Raw genomic sequence first — 22,496 nt, 5'->3', positions numbered from 1 at the left:
TAAGCAGCTATTAGTGTATAATTGCTTTTGTAACTGAAATTTTAAATAAGGCTGACCTAATCCAGAATACAATGAATTCAGTGTCCACATTATGAAGATTAAAGGAGAGAATGAGTTGTTGCTTTCTGTTAACGTTTACGGTAACATAACCAAGAAGTATTCTGGTTATTCTATGAATGAGTAATCTTATACAAGTGCTGTCTGTCAAGTAAGTTCCAGTGATTTCTCCATGTGTGGGTCCACAACCTTGACACAATTTCCGAATGCTAAGACCACTTTAAATATGCACCATAGGCTTTAAAATTTTTCATACAACTTTCATTGCATTGTGGATTTCTGTAATTACACTACTGGCACATTTTGATCTGTGGAAACACTGAAGCCACGTTTCTTTATATTGTCCTTGGCCCTTCCCACTCTGGATTTTAATCTGCTAAGTAACTTCCACATCATCCAGCTTTTGCTGGCTGAGGGGTAGCTTGTGGTTGCTGTCCTCTATCTGAAAAGTTGTTCTCTCCATCATTCCAACCTCACCTAAGCTGCTTAGATGATCATGGGACATAACCCCTGGATTGCAGCCGTTCAGGAGTAGTAGTATGCCCAAGCAATGGATGGCTGCTGTTCTGTTCCACTTAACATCTCTTCCTTACAGCAGCTGTGTAAAAATGGTGGCACTGGTCCATCTGGGTAATAAAGTTCACTTGTTGCAGTAGGCTTAAGGCAACCTGTACTCAACCTACATTCTTAATTTAATGCTGTATCAATGTACTGGTATACAGTGATTTGTACCAGATGAGAGAGGCAAATTCCAGTGCATAAAAACGTAATTAAATTCCAGGTAAGAATTTTTTACCAGTTTGCAAATCACTGTATTGTGTGAAGATAAACATTTTGTTGCTCTTAATGATTTTTGAATGAAGAGTCCTGTCAGGTGTTACTCACAGGTATTTTTGAGCATGCCAAGAAATACATTATGCAACAGTTGAACACTAATCTGCCAAATTTTAGGCAGTCTGAAAAATACACACACTTTCCAAACATGAAAAAATCACTAAATAGCTTTGGTTGCAATTTTCATTTGTGAAAATTTTGATGAGTATTTGGAGAGTTTAAATATGTGTCAGTTGAACAGAATATACTTTCTCATTTAAGAAGAAATTACTGTTTAAAGAACTTCCCCAGAATTATGTTTGTTGTTACTCATTTTGATTTTTTAACTTCCTGAAACTTGATTGTAGATTGACATCATATGGTAACACCAGTTATAGAATCTTGTTATTTAGTTTTTTAACTGAGGCAGAGTTCTGTCATTAATATTTAGCAGGTAACTAATGCAATTAGATGTTATAATTATCTGCTGTCTCTTACTAAACAATGAAAGCAAATATAATCAATGTGCTATCTGTTTGAAAATGACAATGGACTACAGTGCTGAAGAGCTCACAGTGGGAATTAAGTTTTCAGTTCATTACGCATTATTCTGAAGAAGGAAAAAAACCAGTAACAAAGGACTATTGATGATACTAGTTTAGGGTCTTAAATTTTCTACAGGTTTTCGGTGTCCTCTAAGGTGCAATTGTGTTGCATTGCTGTTGATTTTCTGCAGCCGTTATTGATTTTCTTAGCAGTGTGATTAAAAGGCCATACCCACAAAATTATGTGGTAGACCAGGTGACTGCAGGAGATTTAATAATCACTTTAGCCTGATTTCTGTGCTGGCATTATTCTCTGCACTAATCTGTAACATACACTTGCTTTCTAACATGCAAAGTGCAGCATAACCTCTCTTCTTGATTTCTGGTGCAGCAGACTGTTCTGTAAGGACCTAAGATAACTTTAAAGTAGGGCATACCACTAGTCAAACTAGCTACAGTGGCACAAACACTGAGTTGGTGAGTGGATGTGGTAGTTGTATTATAAACTGTTGCACCTCTGACTGGTGAGGCGCACCAGCTGCTCACATCAGTGAACCATTCTGAATGACTATAAATAGTAATAGATCACTCCAATAACAGATAACTAAATGTCATGCACAATGCTAAAGTTATTATAACTGAGCATTATTTTATGAAACTTCTTGCAAATTGTGCACTTTTTGTGTGTACATGTGTTTATACTCACTGGAAATTGGCTGAGTCTGATGATGAACAGAATGTGTGCAGTGACTTTAAATTATTTGTTTGCTTGTTTTATTGTAGATGATGTAGTCCTGGCATTGACTACAACTGGAACTGTGAAAGTTTGGACTTTGTTGGGCCAAGAAACTAAATCCCAAGAACCTCTATATGAAAATGAGAGCAAACAGATTCGCTGTTTGAATGCCTTATCTATGACATGCTGCTCCTATAATCAGCGCACAGTATTGATTGTGTGTTCCAAATTCTGGCAGGTAACTTTACATGGATTTTAAGATTTGTATTTAAAATTCATACTTGAGAAATAAATTGTCTAAAAATTCTGTTAATTGCAACAGTTTTGTAGTATTTCTTAACATTTTTTTTAATTTTGTGTCCTTGTGGAACCTGATGCTGGAGAAAAATATTGACTGTAAATATTTTTTTTTTTTCTTCATGTAACACTCAGCCATTGATGAAGTATATGTTACAGCCTACTTGAAGTTCTAGTAAAATAAGTTATAGAATATAAATTGTGTTTTCCCTATTATTTAATTCTGGGAAATGCTAACAAAGGTGAACTTGCATGTTCACTAAAATATTAGCATCGTATTACACAGCTTTCAACTTGTATATTGGATTCATATTACAGTGACAGTTGAGCAAGCTGTTAAATCAATGTCCCGTGGAGCACGGGCATACATTACATGATAGATGATGCTATTGCCTATTGTTTCCAATTGTTCTATCACAAGTGCAAGCCGTTTGCCCACACCTGCCTGTGTGCACTCATGTGGCTTGCAGTTGCTTAGGCTGTTTCTCCCCACTGCTTGGCTCTCCATGCAAAAATTGTTTGCCCACCCCTGCCTGCAGGCACCTGGCTACCTGCAAGTGGGCACTCAAGTTGCAACAGCCTGCAGCACTGAGAGAGATGGCATAGTGGTAAGATATCAGCCTTGTATTAAAGAGGATGGTGGGTCAAATCCCCATCTGTCTATCCAAAGTCAACTATTGTGTGTACACTTAAATTGCTTAAGCTAAATGCCAGGATGGATTCTTTGAAAAGGACACAGCCAATTTCTTTCCTCAATGTGAGCTCGTGCTCAGTTACCAGTGACCTCACTGTTATCATGGTACTGAACTGTAATCTACCTTCTGTTTGAAAGAGTGACTAATATGGTTGTTACATTCAAATAATGTAGATTTTATATTATCATGTGCATTAATTCAAACTTTAATATCTACAGTCATTGATTCATTTGTGTACAGCCATTTTTTCTGCAATTCCTTTTCTAAGAAATAATGGACATATTTGCATAATACATAATTGCGATAGATTCCTGATACAATGAGCTTACTGATCTTTTTTTTATTTTAATCAAGAAAAATGTGTAAGATAGAGAATGTTGCTAATGGGTAATTTTGAGGTTTATCTTATCTGTAGGTGCAGAAGGGTTTCTCTCAGAAATTTCTAAAGCCAGTGTGAAAAAGAACAAAAATCTGGTTATTTGCCAAGAAGTTCTGAAGAATAGGAAACATTGCCAACCAACCATGTTCTCGAAGACCAGCTCTGCCGCAAGAGTCTGTTTAGTGAATCTGAGAAATGACTGAAAGAAGTCTGAATTGGTCAACTTGTTTAAGCAGCAAGATTGATGTGTCAAAATCGATGATTTTGAAAGATTTGCACTTTATGCCAAAGAAAAAGGCATACCGCATTCAGATACTTCACAAATTTGCCTGAATATATGCAGCTCAATACCGTATTTACTCGAATCTAAGCCGCACTTTTTTTTTTCTGGTTTTTGTAATCCCAAAACCCGCCTGCGGCTGAGAATTGAGTGTAAAGTAAGTGGAAGTTCTGAAAAATGTAGGTAGGTGCCACCACAACTAACTTCTGCCATCGAATTATGTAGCGCTACACAAGAATGCTTTGCAGGCACAAAGATAAATACTGGCGTCTCCGCCCCAAGTTTAGACCACTGCATTTTCATACATTGTCCAACGAAGTAAATACAAATTCCGTATTGTTCATCTTCAAATGTAGCAGCATTTCAACGTACTACAAAAATCCGACTGGCGAGACTGTTTGGGATGTTTGTCAATATGGCCAACTCTACGTTCTATATTTTTACCTACCTGTGACAAGGGATCGTTGCTAATAAGAACTTTCATGAATTGTGAATCACATGCAGTATTCTCTTCACCATAAGAATAATACGAATATAAACATTTTTCCATGTATTCTTTCGTGTTTGCTGCTATCTCATTTAAATCCTGTCTGCCTAATAAACTATGAAACTAGAGTGAGACAACAGCAACGCGGAATAATATACATATCATGTCATGTTTATATTCATATTATTCTTATGCCTAATAGTGATAGTGAGAAATGAAGCATGGAAATTGACAAGATTTTTAAATCTAAGATGACTAATTTCTGTGCAGAATGTAATGTACTACAGAGGCGTCTGCAAAGATTTTCAAATGGAGAAAAATTTCAGCTAAACTCTCGTTTAGAACATCTTCTATCATATGCAGTCTATTATTTGGTTCTTGTTGATCATTATCAAAGAAAGCAGCAGTGTAAGTAACAACAAATAGCAGTCCCTTGCCATTGTTTCACTAATGAGATGATTCTTCTTTTTGTTAAATTGTAAACGGCGGTAGCGCGCACAAAAGCAAGCCATGCCGCAAGCAGTGACAGTTCGTAAACACTCATTATCAGAATGCTACAAACAATGCATGACACAGTACAGTAATGCATTTTCAGCTTAGAGTGACGTAAACACCTATAACAAAGAGAACGGCACGTATCAGATCAGATCAAAGAAAAGCAATCAATTCAAAGCAGACGAAGCACGTGAAAAAGGAATGGTACCCGTATAAATATGGACGGAGCACCTGACGCATAGCAATGGCTACATGGTAAAGCTTAACTGCTAAGCTTAAGACTTGAACCAAACTACTATAGCTGTATCGTCATTCATTCGACCTAAATTGTGTGTCATATTACAGTGGACCAACTTTGTTTCGATTTGGAGGTGCGGCCTAAAACTTTTCTCTCCCCTTGAATTTAGAGTCTCAAATTTCAGGTGCTGCTTAGATTCGGGAATTTTTTTTTTCCCCTTGATTTCGAGTCTCATTTTCCAGGTGCGGCTTAGATTAGAGTGCGGCCTAGATTCGAGTAAATACGGGCTGTCTTGTTAAAATTTGATAGAAATTGCACACAATCAATCTCGGGGATAACATTTTATTTACTGATGAGGCCACATTCGACATATGTGGCAAAGTTAGCAAGTGTAGCTGTTGCATAAGGAGTAACAAGCTACCTCATGCTATTGCTGAATGCAAACACACACATTTAAAGTGAATGTGAGGCCTGGATTCATGAAGACAACAGTTTATGGACCCTTCATCTTTGCAGAAGAGTTACAGGAAAGATTTGCCTTGATATGCTGGATCAATGCCTGGAACCACACCCAGCAAGAAGTCATTGCTTACACTGTTGTGTCCCAATGGGATGTAGCATCCCCTCATTTTACTCTCATAGGAAGGACTTACTGCTACCTAAATCAAAGTTTCAACAGATAGGCAGAGGTTCAACAAAATTATGTCCATCCTGTTCACTTGATTACTCCCTTGGAATTCTTCACTTAGTAGTACATAAAGACAAGGGTGTACAAAACAGTTAACAGATATACAGGATCTAAGAGCTTGAATCCAGGATGCAGTGTCAGCTGTTCAGCCAGATTTGCTTCATAATGTATCCAGGTCTACTCTTTAATGACGGAAGTAATGCTTCGAAATGGACAGAGGCCAAGTTAAAGTGCATTAAAAATGTCTACATAGATTGAAAATGAACGTACATGTGTATATTGTGTTAATCAGGACTCAGTGATCACCCTGTATAAAACATTTAGGTTCAGACTGAGTACTATACATCAGTGGAACACAGCAATTTGGATTCGTATGGATTTAGTCTGTATGAAGTTAAGCTATAAACATTTGCCATCCAGCAGCTTAGTGAAAATAACGGATAACTCATTTAGTGAATGACTGGATGTGATTGCACAGGGTTTCATGAAACAAGATTTGTTGTTATGGCAAACATGAGAAATATTAATATTTTAGTAATTTTGAAAACACTATTTATTACTCACTACAAAGTAATTGCGGTAAGTGACTGAATATTGACTTACGTGATTGCTCATTCAGTTGATGTGTAGCTGTTTTGGAAGTTTCAGTCCAGATTAAGATAAGAATTTTTCCTCTGTGACTATACCATAGGAGGAAAGCAAAACCATCCAACTGAATGGCAAAAACTTACTCCCCTCAGTTCCCAATTTGCATTCTGACAAATGTAAGGTCTTTTTGACCTACTAAGCTGACATTCTATGTGGATTATGTTGAAAATGTATTAGGATAAACCTCTTCCCTTAGTAAATTCTGAAGTGACACTGTTTTGATTAAAATAACGAATCCTACTTTAGGGTTACTATTCTGTACAAAAAGCTTGGTGATGCACTGTTACTCTAACAGCCCATAAGAGCATGGTAATTGAATTCAGTTTTTCACAGGGAAATAATGCTGCAAATAGATGAAGAACTATGAGATTGCTGGGAGCAACAAGGGATCCATTTCATATGTCACGTATGTTGAGGGCCACCAAACGAGGTTGACACTGGGGCATTCAACCTTACTTTAAAAGTGAGGTCTCACTGCCTGAGAAATTCAGAATTATCGTCTAAAATGATGTGAAGCTGTATTTCCTACCCCTGATACTGTGCTTGAAATGCCAGTCCTTCAGACTTTGGTCTTCCCACTGTATGACCAACTCAGGTTGTGGGCTGTAAGTGGCTGTTTCTCCATCAGTTGTGGAGACAGTCACCCTTCCTAATCCCCAAAGTGTACTACTGTAATTAATGATTGGAAAGGTACAGGAAGGTAAGATCACCTCTCATATTTTGAAGTTTGGAAAAAAATATGCTCACTTACATCGTGTCCCAGTGTTGTCAACTTTTGCCATGTTATTTGCCAGGCCATGGGTGATGTAGGCCTTCCTTTGTTGTAGTTCCTGCAACACTATCATCGGGGACCTGTATTCTCTCACCCCCTAGAAATCCACACAACAGTGATCCACCACCAGCCAGTGTCTGAAAGAGCCACAGAATGCAGATCCTAGGTCTGCCTGCTCCTCTTCAGTTCCTACACCTGCAGCAGATAAGCCTTTGTAAGAGTCCCTACCCTCTAAAGTAATTACAGAGAAAAAGAAGAAATCTCGTGACAAAACTGCTTTAATGTAACCCTACCCGTGATGGAGATCCTCAGGTATGACCGGTCCCCTTGGCCCCCTTCATGCCTAACTGGGATGCTTTTAATGTGATAATTCTGTGGAATTGAAGTAGGTATTACTGTCACCTTCCGAACATAACAAAAACATCTTCCTGTTGTGTGATCAGTTTTGCTCTCCAAAAAACACATTTCACTGATGACCAGTCTCCAAGCCTTGGAAGTTACCGTGCATTGTGTTGGAACCAAGCTGGCTCCTATGATGGTTGTGGCCTTCTTGCTTGCTATCACTGTTTACTTCCGCCCCAAGTCATGCATTAAACCTGCTGATAGTGCTTAATCTAGGTAGATGGCTAAAATGCACAGTTGTAATGGCAGCTGATATTAATTTTTTCCTTCAGTATTTTGTTTTATTTATTATGTTTAGTAATAAATGTCAGTATATTGAAATAGTACATCTACTGAAACATAAATGTTTCGCTGTATTTTTGTATCTCTTTTCTATGAGAGAGCCTGGTTCCGACTGTTGAAACTGAACAATCAAGGGGTATGGCAGTGATGGATAAGAGAAACATACATTTGATGTGATGGTGTGACTGTTGTGTTGACTTTTTTTTTTCCATATGTGAGAACAGGGATAAATCATTTACGAGGGTTGACTGAAAAGTAATGCCTCCACCTTTGTAACTCTTCAACAGTTGGCAGCATTGGTATGTGGCAGGTACTGGCTTGTTCTGTAGCCTCTTCTCTACAGCTCCAGTTGGTGGGAAGCCTTAGCATTGAACAGCTGTGTTGTTACAGTGTAAAGCTTAGAACCCTGTGCAGACAGTGTGCCAATGCGATTTAAGCAATGTGCAGTCATTGAATTCTTGACAGAAGGTGTCACTCCAAAGCAGATACATCAGAGAATAAAAGCAGTTTATGGTGATTGTGTTGATGTGAGTACTGTGCGTTTTCATTCTTGTAACACGAGAGGAGTTCATGGCAATTTTCAAGTCTGTGCACTTTCATTTCAGGAGTCAGCATCAGGGGTACCCATCATGCACAGATATTCAGATAGCCAAGGAAAGCAGTAATGTGACCCACATATTCTTGTGAAATGTCGCTTGTGCTTGAAGTTTCTGATTGATACAACAATTGTCCTAAATCAGTCTGTCAACATTTTGCTTGTGAAATTCAGTGGTTGCTGTCTCAGGACATCCAAATCTTTGTTTGTCACGCAGGTCAGATGTTGCCGCCTCAACATCTTTAAACTTACTCGCCCAACAATGCACAGTACTCACATTAACACACTCGCCATAAACTGCTTTCATTCTCTGATGCGCAGGGTTATGTACTTCACACTGTAACAACACAACTGTTCAGTGCTAAGCTTCCTGCCAAGTGGAGCTGTAGAGAAGAGGCTACGGAACAAGCCAGTACCTGCTGCGTACCAATGCTGCCAACTGTTGAAGAGTTACGAAGGTGGTGGCATTACTTTTCAGTCAATCCTTGTAAATTAGTATGAGCATTGTATCAATGTGAACTACAGAAAGTCAGCAATTAATGTTACGTGAAACGTATGGTGCACTTATAATCTTGGATTGACTGTGTGGAAAGTTAAACAATGTGTGTTCACGATATGAACTTCACACTTCAGGGACTGTGCTTTAATATGAATAGTCTTTAAGGTGTGTCATACCAGTCATTGAACTGAAACCGTTTCGTGAATGCTGCAGAGTAGGACATTATATAGAGGAATATACTCCACATTTGTCAGTGCCTGTATTTCTATTTGTGCACACTGTCACTGCATGCTCATAACAGCTGCAACAGTAGAGGATTTTTGTCATTACTTGCAACAGATGTATAACTGATCTGAAGACATTATTTCCAACATAGAATCTCCAAATATCAGTATACCATGTCCTTAGTGGCCAATCTCGTGGAATCCTACAATGAGGTGAGGTGCAGCCAAAATGGAGATTTTTGAAAAGACTGTGGAAGAAGGTAGGCAAGGCAAAGACAAAGGTAAAATTTATTGTTGGTAGGTTTTCTGAGAACATAAGCAACAAGCTGGAGAAAAGGTGGAAAAAGTAATAGATCACCTCTGCAATACAGGATTAAATGAAGTTACTTGAAAAGAAAGTTCATGAAGGAAATATTGCTGTTCAACTTATGGCAATACACAGAAAAAGTATGAGCAGTTGCAACAATATCAGTTCTATGAAAAGCAGAAAATGGCAGAACTGCTTATGATCCCTACATACAATGTCCAAAAGTAAAGCAGAATAGTACAAACAAAATGTGTGTTCCAGGCCACTGAAAATACCTTGCAAATAACAAAGGCAAAATGCGTGTGGCACAAAAAAATGTTTTATTTGGTTGTGATTAAATGGGTCCAAAGTAATAATTATCAATATAAGGTTTGAAAATTTTGATGCTTTTGCAAAAAATTTTCTCGATAAATACTGATCCAGAGCTAAGCAGGAAGCAGTAATAATAGTGTGTAAGAAGTAAACCCATATATCATTGTCAGTAAGGGAAAACACTAAAAAGTATTGTGAAGAATTGTCCAAAAAACATACATTTTTACAATTTCTGGACAGAAAGGAATACCATAAATTTATTGATGGAGAAAGTATACTAAAACAAGAGAGCAGCTCTGATAGGTAGTAACAATAATCTATCATAAATTTTTGGAAAGAGTAGGAGAAATTGAAGTGGCAAGGAGATGGTAATGCCAGACATAGTGAAGGGTTACACGGGGAGAGATGAATCTGTGTGTATGTGTAACTATTGGAATGGATTTATTGGGAGAGTTTAGAGCTGATATAGATTGTGGTCAATATACAGTGGAACTGAGAACAGAAGACATATGTGTCAATGTACAGTGTGCTGGGTTTAAGCAGTACTGTAGGTAGCTTAAATGTGTCAGCTATCTGTAGGAGGAAAAATAGAGAAAGAAGAAAATAATGATGAAAGAGGCTGAATAAATGGATAGAGCGCTTAATGATGACTTGGAAACAGTAATTACTCAAGTGGAAGGTGGCAATATGTCAGACAAGAGTGAAGAGAACTACTATGGGCGAATAGAGTAGTATTTTGTAAGAAACAAGGTGTAGTTAAAATTTTTGAATGTGTTTGTTGTTGAATCGCATGAACCATTTACAGAAAAGCAGTATTCCATACCATCCTCAAACTGGAGGTGTAGAAGAGAAAATTGAAGGAATGTTGTATTGAGGTACAATAGCGTTACCAATTAATATGTAAATCTTTTGTTGGTGAAAGAGAAAAAGTACACATAGTGATAGATGCGAAAAAATTGTGTATTTTTATGACTTATTGCCACATTCACATGGTGTGAGCACTGAGAGTTGCTTAGCATCATTTCAAGCATTAAGGAAACTGAAATGACTTCTTACATTGAAGAAAAAAAAACAGAATTTGTGTAGAGAGAAATTAAGTTTTGGGGTGACTGCGTACCACTGAAGGTGTGAAACCTTGCCCAGAAAAAATGGAGGCCATGAAAGTTCAAAATCAAAGAGCAGAAAACAACCCACGTCATTTTAGGGATGTGTAGCTCTTACAAAACTATCCAAATTTGGACAGATTACTGAGCCCAAAGCAAAAATAAGAATAGAATGATGTCAGGAAGCATAAGAGAATTTAAAAGAAGCATTTAGAGAATATGTATTACATCATTACATCATTCAGATCTGAGCAGGCATTTCTGCAGTACAGCCAGAAACGGGTATGGTTTAAGAGTCATCTTTTTTAAAGTTTGGTGATGAAGAGAACAAAGCTACTTGGCCAGTTGCATTTGCAACCTGAATTTGACTAGGTACATAAAGAATTAGTGAGAGCACCTAGCCTTAGTTTGAGGTTTCCAAAAACTTAGTATCTATTTCTGGAGGCATATGACATGTGTACACTGACCACAGAGTATTAGTGTTCCTGAAGAAACTCGAAGTGGCTCATGGGAGACTAATTCGGTGGACAGTTTACTTACTCAAGTTACAATTTGAGATTATATACATTAAAGGAATACAAAATAACATGCCAGATGCACTGTGCATAGTACATATAAGAGAGGATTGGGATGATAAGATAGGACATATTTCCAAGCATGTTGTTCTCAACATGCTTGGAAATATTTCTTTAAAGCAATCCCTGAAGAAAAGAAAATTAAAGATCTATGGCAAAACGTGAGGAGGTATCAAAAGAGATGGCATATAGGAATACTAAAGCAAAAGTTGGAGGGTAAGGACAAATACCAAATTGCCAAAGTTTTATAAAATGCCATTTACGTTAGGGGCATGTAAATATAAGAAAATGTGTGGCAGAATGGAGAGAATCTGTTCTGATAGGATGATAAAAAGAGTATACCATAGAATAGACGTGTTAGAGATGTCACAACGTATAGGTGAATTATCAGACCAGCAGGTTACCACAGCAAAATATCCAACCAGATGAACTAAAAGATACTTTCCTTGTAGATTTTTATGGTCCATTTGCAAAAAAAAAAAAAAAAAAAAAAAAAAAAAAAAAAAAAAAAAAAAAAAAAAAAAAAAAAAAAAAAAAAAAAAAAAAAATTAGGAGGCTTTGGGTATATTTTTGTTTTTGTTTGCAAGTGTTTTCAAAAATCTTTCAGGTTTATATCCCTTGAGAAAGGCAACATGTAAAGAAATAATTGAAAAAAGATCACTTGTGAAGTATGGTAAACTTACATAAATACGGAATGATATTTTCACTCTGTAGTGGAGTGTGCGCTGATATGAAACTTCCTGGCAGATTAAAACAGTGTGCCAGACTGAGACTTGAACTCGGGACCTTTGCCTTTAGCAGGCAGGTGCTCTACCAACTGAGCTACCCAAGCACGACTCGTGCCCCATCCTCGCAGCTTTACTTCTGCCAGTACCTCATCTCCTACCTTCCAAACTTTACAGAAGCTCTCCTGCGAACCTTCATTTACTGTCTGTAACCCTGAGTTATATAATGAACCTTTCACTGACTGGGAATTGCTTCAGGCTCTTGACTCATCTCACTATATGGCCAAAGGCTTTGATTTGATTCATAATTAGATAATCTATTGAATGCAACCTACACTTTCTGTCCCCTTGTAGTCTCCAACCATATTTAGCTAGAAGATATTTTCTCTTCACAATGGAGAGGTAGTGTCATTATCCAATCCTTAAACGAGGCAAACACTCAACTTCTATTGACCAGTTAGCCCCACCAATGTGCTCTGCAAATTGCTTAAAAGAATGGTAGTCCAATGATTATGGTGGGTTCTTGAATCTTGGAGCCTTTTGTCCTCCATCAGTTTTGTTTCATGGAGGGATGATCTAAAACTGACCATCTGCTTACATTGGAAACAGCAATCCTAAAAGTTTTTTTAAAATAACATCTCGCAAAGCTTCTTTTTTACCTGTGTAAGGCATATGATGCCACTTGGCTCCATCACATTGTACTTACTGTCCATGACTGGGGCTTCTGATGCTTCCTACAGCTTTTTAATTCATGGATTTTCAGTTCTCAGGTTGTATTAGGTCAGTGTTGGTATGTCACTCAGTTCCACTGGGTCCTTCAGGCTTCTGTGCTGAGTGTTGTACTCTTCCTTGTTACCATAAGTGAGGTAGTGACCTATGTTAGACCAGTGATTAAATCCGTGCTGTTGGCCCACAAGTAGCTGTAGCTATGTCTGTAGCCTTGGCTGAACAACTGCGAGGAAGCATCGCAAGGGTCCTGTTTGGACCTTTCTCCATGGTCACCAACTATCTCCTGTGGAAACATTAGTCATACTTTACCGTCATAGTACCACAGTTCATTCTGACCCAAAACTGTACTTAGGTACCCAGTGCTTGGACATCGTTGCACAGTCTCAATTTTTATGACTCCTCTCTTATAGAAAGCTGACTTGACTGCCCCATGTTAGTCCACGTAGACTAGCTTCATGCGAAAACTTAATGCTCACTGCTTCCTCAGCTACACCTCTTGGGGTGCAGATTGCACTGCTGTACTCCATATTTGCCAGGCCCTGGCCTTTTCCTGATGAAACCGTGGTTGCCTAGCTTGAGATTGTCACATCATAGACTTGTAAATTATATGATCCTGCACATCATGGAGTAAGACACTACTGGAGCCTTCTGCATGAGTGCTGTAGACAGTCTTGTTCAAGTGGGGATCTTCCCTGTTAAGTTCTGACCATACCCTATCTTGCTCACTTACATAATCATCGTGTAAAAATTTCCTAATGGTCCTTTTTTATAGAATTCTTCTTTCATGCAAGGTTCGTCAAACTGCTGATACTCACCCTTGGACCCTCTGCAGGGACCTCCCATAACCCCTGCTTAGAATGTGCTCCCTGTTCACTCTCCCTTGGTTGTAATCCCATGTACTCTTCTTTGGGTAGTACCTATACCACGTACACTGTCCAGTCACATTAATGTGACCAACTGTCAAAAGCCTGAATAACAACCTTTTCAAGTGTGAGATGTGCACGAAGAGTAAGTGAGGTTCAGGAATGTACTGACAGGGATGTGGAGCCATGACAACTCCAGAGATGTGGTCAGCAGTGCTAAATTTTTCATTGAGAAACCCTGGTGCAAACAGTGTGATTGAGGTGGTCCCACAGATTCTCGATTGGGTTTATATTCAGGAAGTTTGGTGGCCAGGAGCGAATAGTAATCTCATCCTACTGCTCTTTGAACCACACATATACACTGTGAGCTGTCTCATGTTCAGTTGTCCTGCTGGCAGATTCCATCATATTGAGGAAAAGCAAACTCCATGTAGGAGTGGAGATGGTTCCCAAGGATAGATGCATACTTGGGTTGATCCATTGTGCCTTCCAGAATAATGATATCACCCAGCAAATGCCACATAAATATTCCCCAGACCATAATGTTCCCTCCTGGGTGCAATGTGTTTGCTTTCAGACGTTTCATGCCATACATGCCAACTGACATCTGCCCAGTGCAGCATAAAATGTGATTCATCTGAAAAGGCCACCTGTCAACATTCAGTAGGTGTCCAGTTGCAGTATTGGCATGTAAATTTTGGCTTTAGTTGCCAGTGAACAGCAGTCAGCTAGCTGCATGAACAAAGTGCCTGTTGCACAGGTCCATACGCAGCAACGTTCACTGAACGGTTGTTGAAGAGAGATTTTTGATAGTCCCTTGGCTCATCGGAGTGTTCAGTTCTCAACAGCTGCATGTCTGTTAAGCCGCGCACATCCCCGCAGCCATTGTTCACCCTGGTCATGTATGTATGGCCTGTGGTGCGCCACTGTTGCGTTGGTGCTGGCTTTTTTTGGATAGTGCCATTTTGCCATGCTCAATACACGTTAACCGCAGTGGCACACAAACAGTTTACAAATTTAGCTGTTCTATAAATGTTACCACCCTCCACCCAAAAGCCAATGAGCAAGGCCTTTTGGACGTATGATAAATCACTCTGTTTCTGTATTATGACGACTGCTGTTTCGTGTGTCCCCATGACATGGTTTGTATACCTTACAATGCTAATACTGTCATGTACCATCTGTGAGTGGTTATTGCACATTAGTGTTGACTGTAGTTAGTGGTCACACTAATGTGACTGTACCATGTATTAGGGCCAATCTATTTCAAGGACTTAGTTTCAGCACCCTTATGAGCTTTCACCATGTATTTCTCTTGGATTTTCAGCAGTGTCGGGGTGCTACCATCACTTACACTGATACCTGCACTGAGGTGACAGGTCATGAGATCCTGGTATAGTGTTGGACGTCCTGTTGTCCAACATAATGCTGCAACTCTCTGTGGCATGGACTCAACAAGTTCCCCTGCAGAAATATTGAACCATGCTGCCTCTATAGCCATCCATAATTGCTAAAGTGTTGCTTGTGCAAGACTTTGTGCACGAATTAAACTTTCCTCATGTTCCATAAATGTTCAGTGGGATTTGTGTCAGGTGACCTGGATGGCCAAATCATTCACTTGAATTGTCAAGAATTTTCTCCGAACCAGTCATGAACAATCATGTCATCCGTAAAATTTCCATCACTGTTTGGGAACGTGAAATTCGTGAAGGGCTGCAAATGCTCTCCAAGTAGGTGAACATAACCATTTCCAGTAATTGATCAGTTCAGTTGGACCAGAGGATCCAGTCCATTCCATGTAAACACAGCCCACCATTATGGAGCCTCCACCAGCTTGCACAGTGCTTTGCTGACAGCTTGGGTCCATGGCTTCGTGGGATCTGCACCATACTCGAATCCTACCATCAGCTCTTATGAGTTGAAACAGCTTCATCTGACCAGATCGCAGTTTTCCAGTCATCTAAGGTCCAATCAATGTGGTCACAAGCCCAAGAGAGATGTTGCAGGTGATGTCATGTTGTTAGCGAAGGCGCTCGTGTCAGTTGTCTGCTATTCCACTGCATCGTCCTAATGGATATATTTCTCGTACATCCGATATTGATTTCTACAGTTATTTCACAGTGTTGCTTGTCTGTTAATGCTGACAACTCTACACAAATGTTGCTGCTCTCTGTCATTAAGTGAAGGCTGTAGACCGCTGTGTTGTCAGTTGTGAGAGGTAATGTCCAAAATTTGGTATTGTCGGCACACTCTTGACACTGTGGACTTTGGAATATTAAGTATTGTAACGATTTGCAAAATGGAATATCCCATGCGTCCATCTCAAACTACCATTTCGCATTCAAAGTCAGTTAATTCCCGTCATGTAGGCATAGTCACATCAAACAGTTTCACGTGAATACCTGAGTACAAATGGCAGCTTTGCCATTGCATTATCCTTTTATAGTTTGTGTACACTATACTACCACTATCTGTATATATGCATATCGTTATCCCATGACTTTCACCACCTCAGTGTACAAAACCATTGACTGAATGGGATATGTTTTCACATCTCCAGCAAGGAAGAAATTTGGTGCTGGAAACGTCTAGTGTTTTTCTGGTCGAGCTGATAGCAATTAAGAGCCCTACATTTTATTAAACAGTTCTCCCTCAACTCCATTTTAAATTGTGATGGCTCAATGAGGTTTCTCCATGCTGTTGATGTTACTCTTATTGCCCTGTGATATGTGCTGGTCAAGATCATCTTCCTGCCTCTGCTTGTAATAACTGGTGAGTTGTCTTTCTGGGCCCCAAGTCACAATGGTAGTCTGGAGAATGAATTGGCTGAATATTCAGTTAGAGAAGCAGTTACTCAACATTCACTTTCACATCCCCAGATGCAGATAAAATCTTTATTCACTCAGAGATGGAAAATCTAGTGGCCTCCTCCTCCTCCTCCTCCTCCTCCTCCTCCTCCTCCTCCTCCTCCTCTTCTTCCTCATTCTCATTCCAGAAGGAATCCACCATCCTCCTCATCAGTAAGGCCACAGTAACACACAGTTTTGTGTTATATAATGAGCTACCCCCCACAGTGTTGTTACAGATCCTTAAACAGCAGCTCACATTCTGGTGGAATGCTCCCTCATTCTGGCTCTCCACGGCAAGCTTGGTTTTCTGGATCTTGCACTTCTGATGTTGACAGATGACATACGATCAGTTGAACTGGTACTTTTATTCCAAAAAAAGTTGTTTTTAATCTCAAATATAACACTACAAAATACTTTCAGGATGGGGCAGTCTGGTTGGAGTTGGGAAACTTCCCAACTTTTGCTGTGCCTAGGCCCGCTCTACATTATCTCCTCTGCCAGCTGCATTGGTCACCCCTCCTTTGCTCTGTTTGAATTAGTTTTAGATGAAGTTAGCCCCTTTCTTTCTGTCACATCTTGTCTTAGTGGGGAGCCCCTGACGTATAGCACTCTGAAGTAGAGACCTTAAGTGTTCCTCATCCTCAATACTAGATAATGAAAGAACAGTTGAACAGGTTTTCTTGCTTCCTCAGGGAGATTGAGTTATGTTACCGTCTTTAAAACTTTCACAATAATGAATTGGGGGTGGAATGGTGATGGGAAGGATGGCCCTGCTGCACATCGAGCCTCAGGAGACACTAGACTGACTGCCCATCCACTACTGACTTTATTATTTTTTCACCTCATTTTACTGTTTCTGGTCCTACTGATGTTCATTGGATTTTTAGCCTTTTCACTTTTTCTGTTACTGATCTGTCAATTAGAAGGATTTATTTTGTTTTGTTTTGTCTTGTCTTACCCTGTATCAGGGTGGCGTGGCTGTCAGGTACAGGGTAGGTGCCTCTCGTTGCCAACAAGACTTTGGAAAGCCCTCGTCTGCCATCTGACCTGTAGACTGGCAAAACTCAACTACATTTACCTCTTTTTTAACTTATGTCTGGCATCAGTACTTTTTTCAATGCTTCAGTTTGACCACTCTTATGTTACCACAATTGATCAAAATCATTCTGACATCACACACCATGTGGACTACCCCCTTGAAAGAGGGATGATAACATTACTGTTCACTCCCATAACACTCTTCTTCCAACCAACAAACACTGTGTTTTCTGGTGCCACACTAAGCCAGAATGTATATAGTTAGCAAGCCACCAAACCCTTGCTATTCCATCTAACAATCGTGCATGAGAAGACACTGTCAATAAGCCTCTTTATTTACATAATATATTTCTGGTTTCCTTGCTTAAGAATGCTTTACATTATTTTTAAAAAGTTTGGACCTTTGGTTGTTTCAGAATTCCAGCACATTGCCACATAATTGCGCATTTCAGATTCATTTTGCAAGGACGTGTACACTTAGTACAGCTACAGAATAATTCTGTTGTCAGAACTGATAGTATTGTTTCCCATGTTACTCAGATATATGACGCTGGAGACTTCTCGGTGCTGTGTTCGGTTATAGCTTCACGTGGCGAGCGCTGGATGGGTGGTGAATTTCTTGCAGCTGATCGTGTCTTGGTTTGGAGTGATGAAGGGAAAGCATACATGTACAAACTACCAGCCAAGTAAGTTTAGTAGTAACAGATTCCATAAATAAATTTTGTTTGTTTTTTTAGTTATACAGACTTTGACAAAAAAAATAAAGGAATGGATAAATGCGAGCAGTGTTTTCTCGAATGAAAACTGGCATGTAAATTTTGAAGATAGCTGAACAATCCTTTTACTTTTTAGTCACCTGAATAGTACTTTGTTTACTGGCACATTTCTCATTTAATGCACTGCCTACATATATAAAGTTCGTGAACACTTATTTGCAACCTCCTGAATTGCAAATAGCTCACACGACTTGTACTCGGAGGTATGTGCTCATACTGTGATTCTCAGCTATGTATGTTGTAATATGCTGTAGTATTTATTTTTAAAATCACTAGTAGATGGAATGTGTGGCCATTACTTACCTATTGGAGACTAAATTTCAGTACTGCCAAGAAATAAACATAAAAATACAAGTCACTGTCCTAGCCCTAGGAACTAAGCATCTTTCTTGGGGAGAAAGTAGGAACAGGTTACTCACTCTAGGATGAAGGGGATTCACTTGTTGTGAGGATGAGACAAATCTTTCTCTCTCCTCTGCCACATGGCATGTGTGTTATCCTTGGGACTGAGTGACTAGACAACCTTTCTTGTGTTCTTCTACCTATCCATTTTTCCTCCCTGAGGAAGAAACACACAGTTCCGAAGACTAGGCTAGTTTTTTTATGTCTTATGTCCAGTTCTGAATTACATTAAGTATTTGAACAGTTTGATTTTTGGCTTTTAATGGTACCTGCTTCCAGGTTTTGCTAACTTGGATCAAAGGAATTTAAGAATTTACAAGTGTATCCTAGCACGTAGTTTTGATGCTGAAGATTGGGTAGGAATGAACTACTGTTTTTGCAGCATACAAGGAAGGTTAGAAACTGTACATGCATCTCTCAGTGAAAGCACAGTCATAAACAGTTGTCTGTCTGGTCTTAAAAAGTAGTACTCATGGAAGGTAAAACTGAACTGGTAACTTACAAAAGGATAAATATGTTAAGCAGCCACCAAGTTAAAATAGTCTGTGACTTCATGCTCAGCAGTAATATTTTGCTAACATCCTTCTTGAATTCATGTTATCAGATCACTTTTATTTAGGTAACGTGGCTTCTAATGTGATGTTCTAGGGTACTCCAGAAGTTAGATTTATATTGGAAAATTGTGGAGGCATATTCTTCAGTTTAGGAGCATTGTATAACAACCACACCTTAATATTTAGTGAAGCATAGCTAGCATTGTTAGAAGTTAAAACGTTTTCTATAGGTAGTTTCTTTTCCTTTTGATTATGAATTAGTGTTACGTATATCAACATGCATCACATTGATACCTGATTTGACCCACAAATGAGCACTCCTTGCATCATAGGTGGAATTGTCTTTTAATGCCTTACCATAGTGCCTTACATAGAAAGGCCATATATCCCTCTTCCCGTATGTTCCTTAAAATGTCAGAAATATGACCACACCACATTGAGACACAAATGGAATGTATTTTGTGGTGAGTGTGGATCAGCAGTGCACAAACTAATAATAAAATGTTTAGATTCACTAGTTTGTGAAAATTGCTGGGAGAATTGTTGCTGTAGTTAGTATTGTGGGAACATATATTGGTGGAAGACAGAAAAGATACAGGAGCTAAGAGTAAAGGACTCCTTTCATGTGCTGAAGCAAGAAAGATGTATCCAGCTCTTTAGTCTCCAGCAGAGCCAGCTCTGCTGCAGATGAAGTGTACAAGAAAATTAAAATAATCAGAAATGGTACACATTTCACTGGGACATTCAAATCCCACTCTCTCCACACCTTAAGTTTCACAGCATAAGGAATGCATTGTGCACCTGATTTAGTGAACTATCTTGCATGCATACTGTGTAAGGTTGCTCAGTTTTCCTGAAAATATACAAATGTCTTTGGTATTTAGATTATATTGTCACAAATTGTCAAAACCACTTTCCAGGCTGCTTTTATTTTGACAACATTCTATGTGCCAGTCTACAATGATAGTTCTAAGCAAGGTGACAATTTGGGCTGCACAGATTGTGTTCTTGAGATCTACTTGCAGAAGTGCTCTGCACAGTCTTCAACATTGGAAAGTCTGTCAGAATACTTAGACCATTTCCCAAGCATAGTAATTGGTCCAAGGATCAGTAAAAGCTCAAAAGCCAGTGTCCAAATACTTTTTGTGCTATAAATGGGTGACTTAGTTTTATTGTGTGTGACACCAGATACTTAACTTGTAACCTATTTTATTCTTTTCATGAAACTTAAGTACTAAATACTTAAACTATTCATTAAACAAGTAGAGAATTCTTTTATCAAACTGAACACTTCAGCTTCCATTCTCCAACAGATTCATGAGGGATAGTGTGTGTTGTTTGTCCTATCTTTGTGAAAATCTTATTTTGTGTAGAAACTCCTAGAAACTCCTAAGAATCTTCAAAACAAAACTGAGATAAGGGAACCACTCACCTGCAGCTGATGTATTTATTGAGCCCAGATTCTCTTAACGGCATAGAAAATTTCATGACCTTTTGAATGAACTTACCGCTCTCTTCCAGCATGTGCAGGCGGTTAAACCCTTGCGCATGTACCCCCCACACGGTTACGCGTTGTTGGTCTGTGCTCGACGTTAACTAATTGCAGGTGAATGGTTGTCTTTTGTCCTTTCTTTCCATCCTGTAATTTCCATTATTATAATATCCTCTGAACATAAGTTAATTCTGTATCAGTGTTCAGCTGTTCCCGTACTTAATGAAACTGGTGAATGACAATATTGAAGGAGAATGATACTTTCCATAAGGCTCCTATAATTAGCAATACAGAATTATTCATTTAATGTTTTCTCTCTCTCTCTCTCTCTCTCTCTCTCTCTCTCTCTCTCTCTCTCTCTCTCTCTCTCTGTTATTTCTTCTGAAGATATTTCAATTGCGCAGCAGTGCATTTTATGAAACATGCTCATTAGTATCCTCAAAGTAGTTGTCTGATGCTTTCAATGGTGAATTGGCAAGCTAATATCACAGTGATGGCGATATTCCCTGTAGTAGTCTCAGGATATTTGTAATTGTTAAAAGAAGCTCCTGTGTGCAGGACACTTTGAGACAGCATTGTCATTCTGTAGCAGTGCTGCTGCTATGGTGTGTCCATTTGGTGCAACACACATTCAGATAAGGCGACAAATTGCAAAAAGTATGTTGCACTGTCTATACCAAATGAACCTTTCACCACTCTCTGTGGAATAGTATTCTTGTGGCCCAGGTGTTTGTTGGAAAAAGTGTTGGTTGGAAATATGGGAATGTTTCACTAATAGATGTCTGCATGATGTGTGGACTATAGTTTCACTTTTGGAGTTTATAATTGCAATCAGATGCTTTTTTGTCTGGCTAACATAATACAAGAAAGAAAAGTGTAAAAGAAGCTGAGCTCAGAGATCTTAAAATAATAAATGAACAACTTGTACAAAATTACAAGGATGTGTATAATATAAACTAATGTGAAATTGAAATGTTACATTGTTTTTATGTATCATTTTTCTTGGGTCCAAATTTGAGTGGTTTTTTTTGGCAAATTTTGAAGTGAAGTGTTTTAGTTTCCCTTCCTTTCCACTTTCAGATGTGTTGTACTTGCACTTTGCTTTGTCAGTATTGTATTTAGATGCTAACTGTTTATTGCAACACTTTATATTCCTTTCCTGTTTAAACAATACCAGTGGAAAATTACTATAAATTAGGAGAGTTGTTTCATGTAAGTGAATAAAAACATGAACTATGATCTCAGTTGCTCAGTGGAGGACTATATTGTTCAAGCTTTGTAATTCAAGAATGTCAGAATTTTGAAAGGCATTTCATCCACTGTCCTGTTTGGCAGCCCTGTTTGTATATGTTAAATATTCACAGGGAAACACAGATATTAATCACAGCATTTATTTTCTAGAATGAATTTTCATTCTGCAGGAAAGTGTGCACTGATTTGAAACTTCCTAGTAGATTAAATCTGTGCACTGCAGCAGGACTCGAACCCAGAATCTTCACCTTTCCGGAGCAAATGCTCTGTTGATTGTTATCCACAACTGTTGACCTGGCACATAGTTTTAATCTACTAGGAAGTTTCAAATCGGTGCACACACAGATGAAGTGTGTAAATTCATTCTGGAAACAGTCCCCTAGGCTGT

General features: G+C 38.8%; 1 protein-coding gene across 4 annotated transcripts in view; it reads left to right on the top strand.

Annotated features, from left to right (window-relative positions):
• The window catches only part of LOC126185052 (WD repeat-containing protein 7), a 352,004-nt gene that overhangs the window by 12,391 nt on the left and 317,117 nt on the right, over positions 1-22,496 (top strand). For all 4 annotated transcript variants that reach the window (XM_049927810.1, XM_049927808.1, XM_049927809.1 and 1 more), the window contains exons 5-6: positions 2,199-2,389; positions 18,174-18,319. In XM_049927810.1, coding sequence (XP_049783767.1) covers positions 2,199-2,389; positions 18,174-18,319 — 337 coding nt within the window. The remainder of the gene's footprint in view (positions 1-2,198; positions 2,390-18,173; positions 18,320-22,496) is intronic.

Source organism: Schistocerca cancellata, chromosome 4, assembly GCF_023864275.1.
Source record: "Schistocerca cancellata isolate TAMUIC-IGC-003103 chromosome 4, iqSchCanc2.1, whole genome shotgun sequence".
Lineage (NCBI taxonomy): Eukaryota > Metazoa > Arthropoda > Insecta > Orthoptera > Acrididae > Schistocerca > Schistocerca cancellata.
This window is presented reverse-complemented; position numbering and strand designations above follow the sequence as displayed.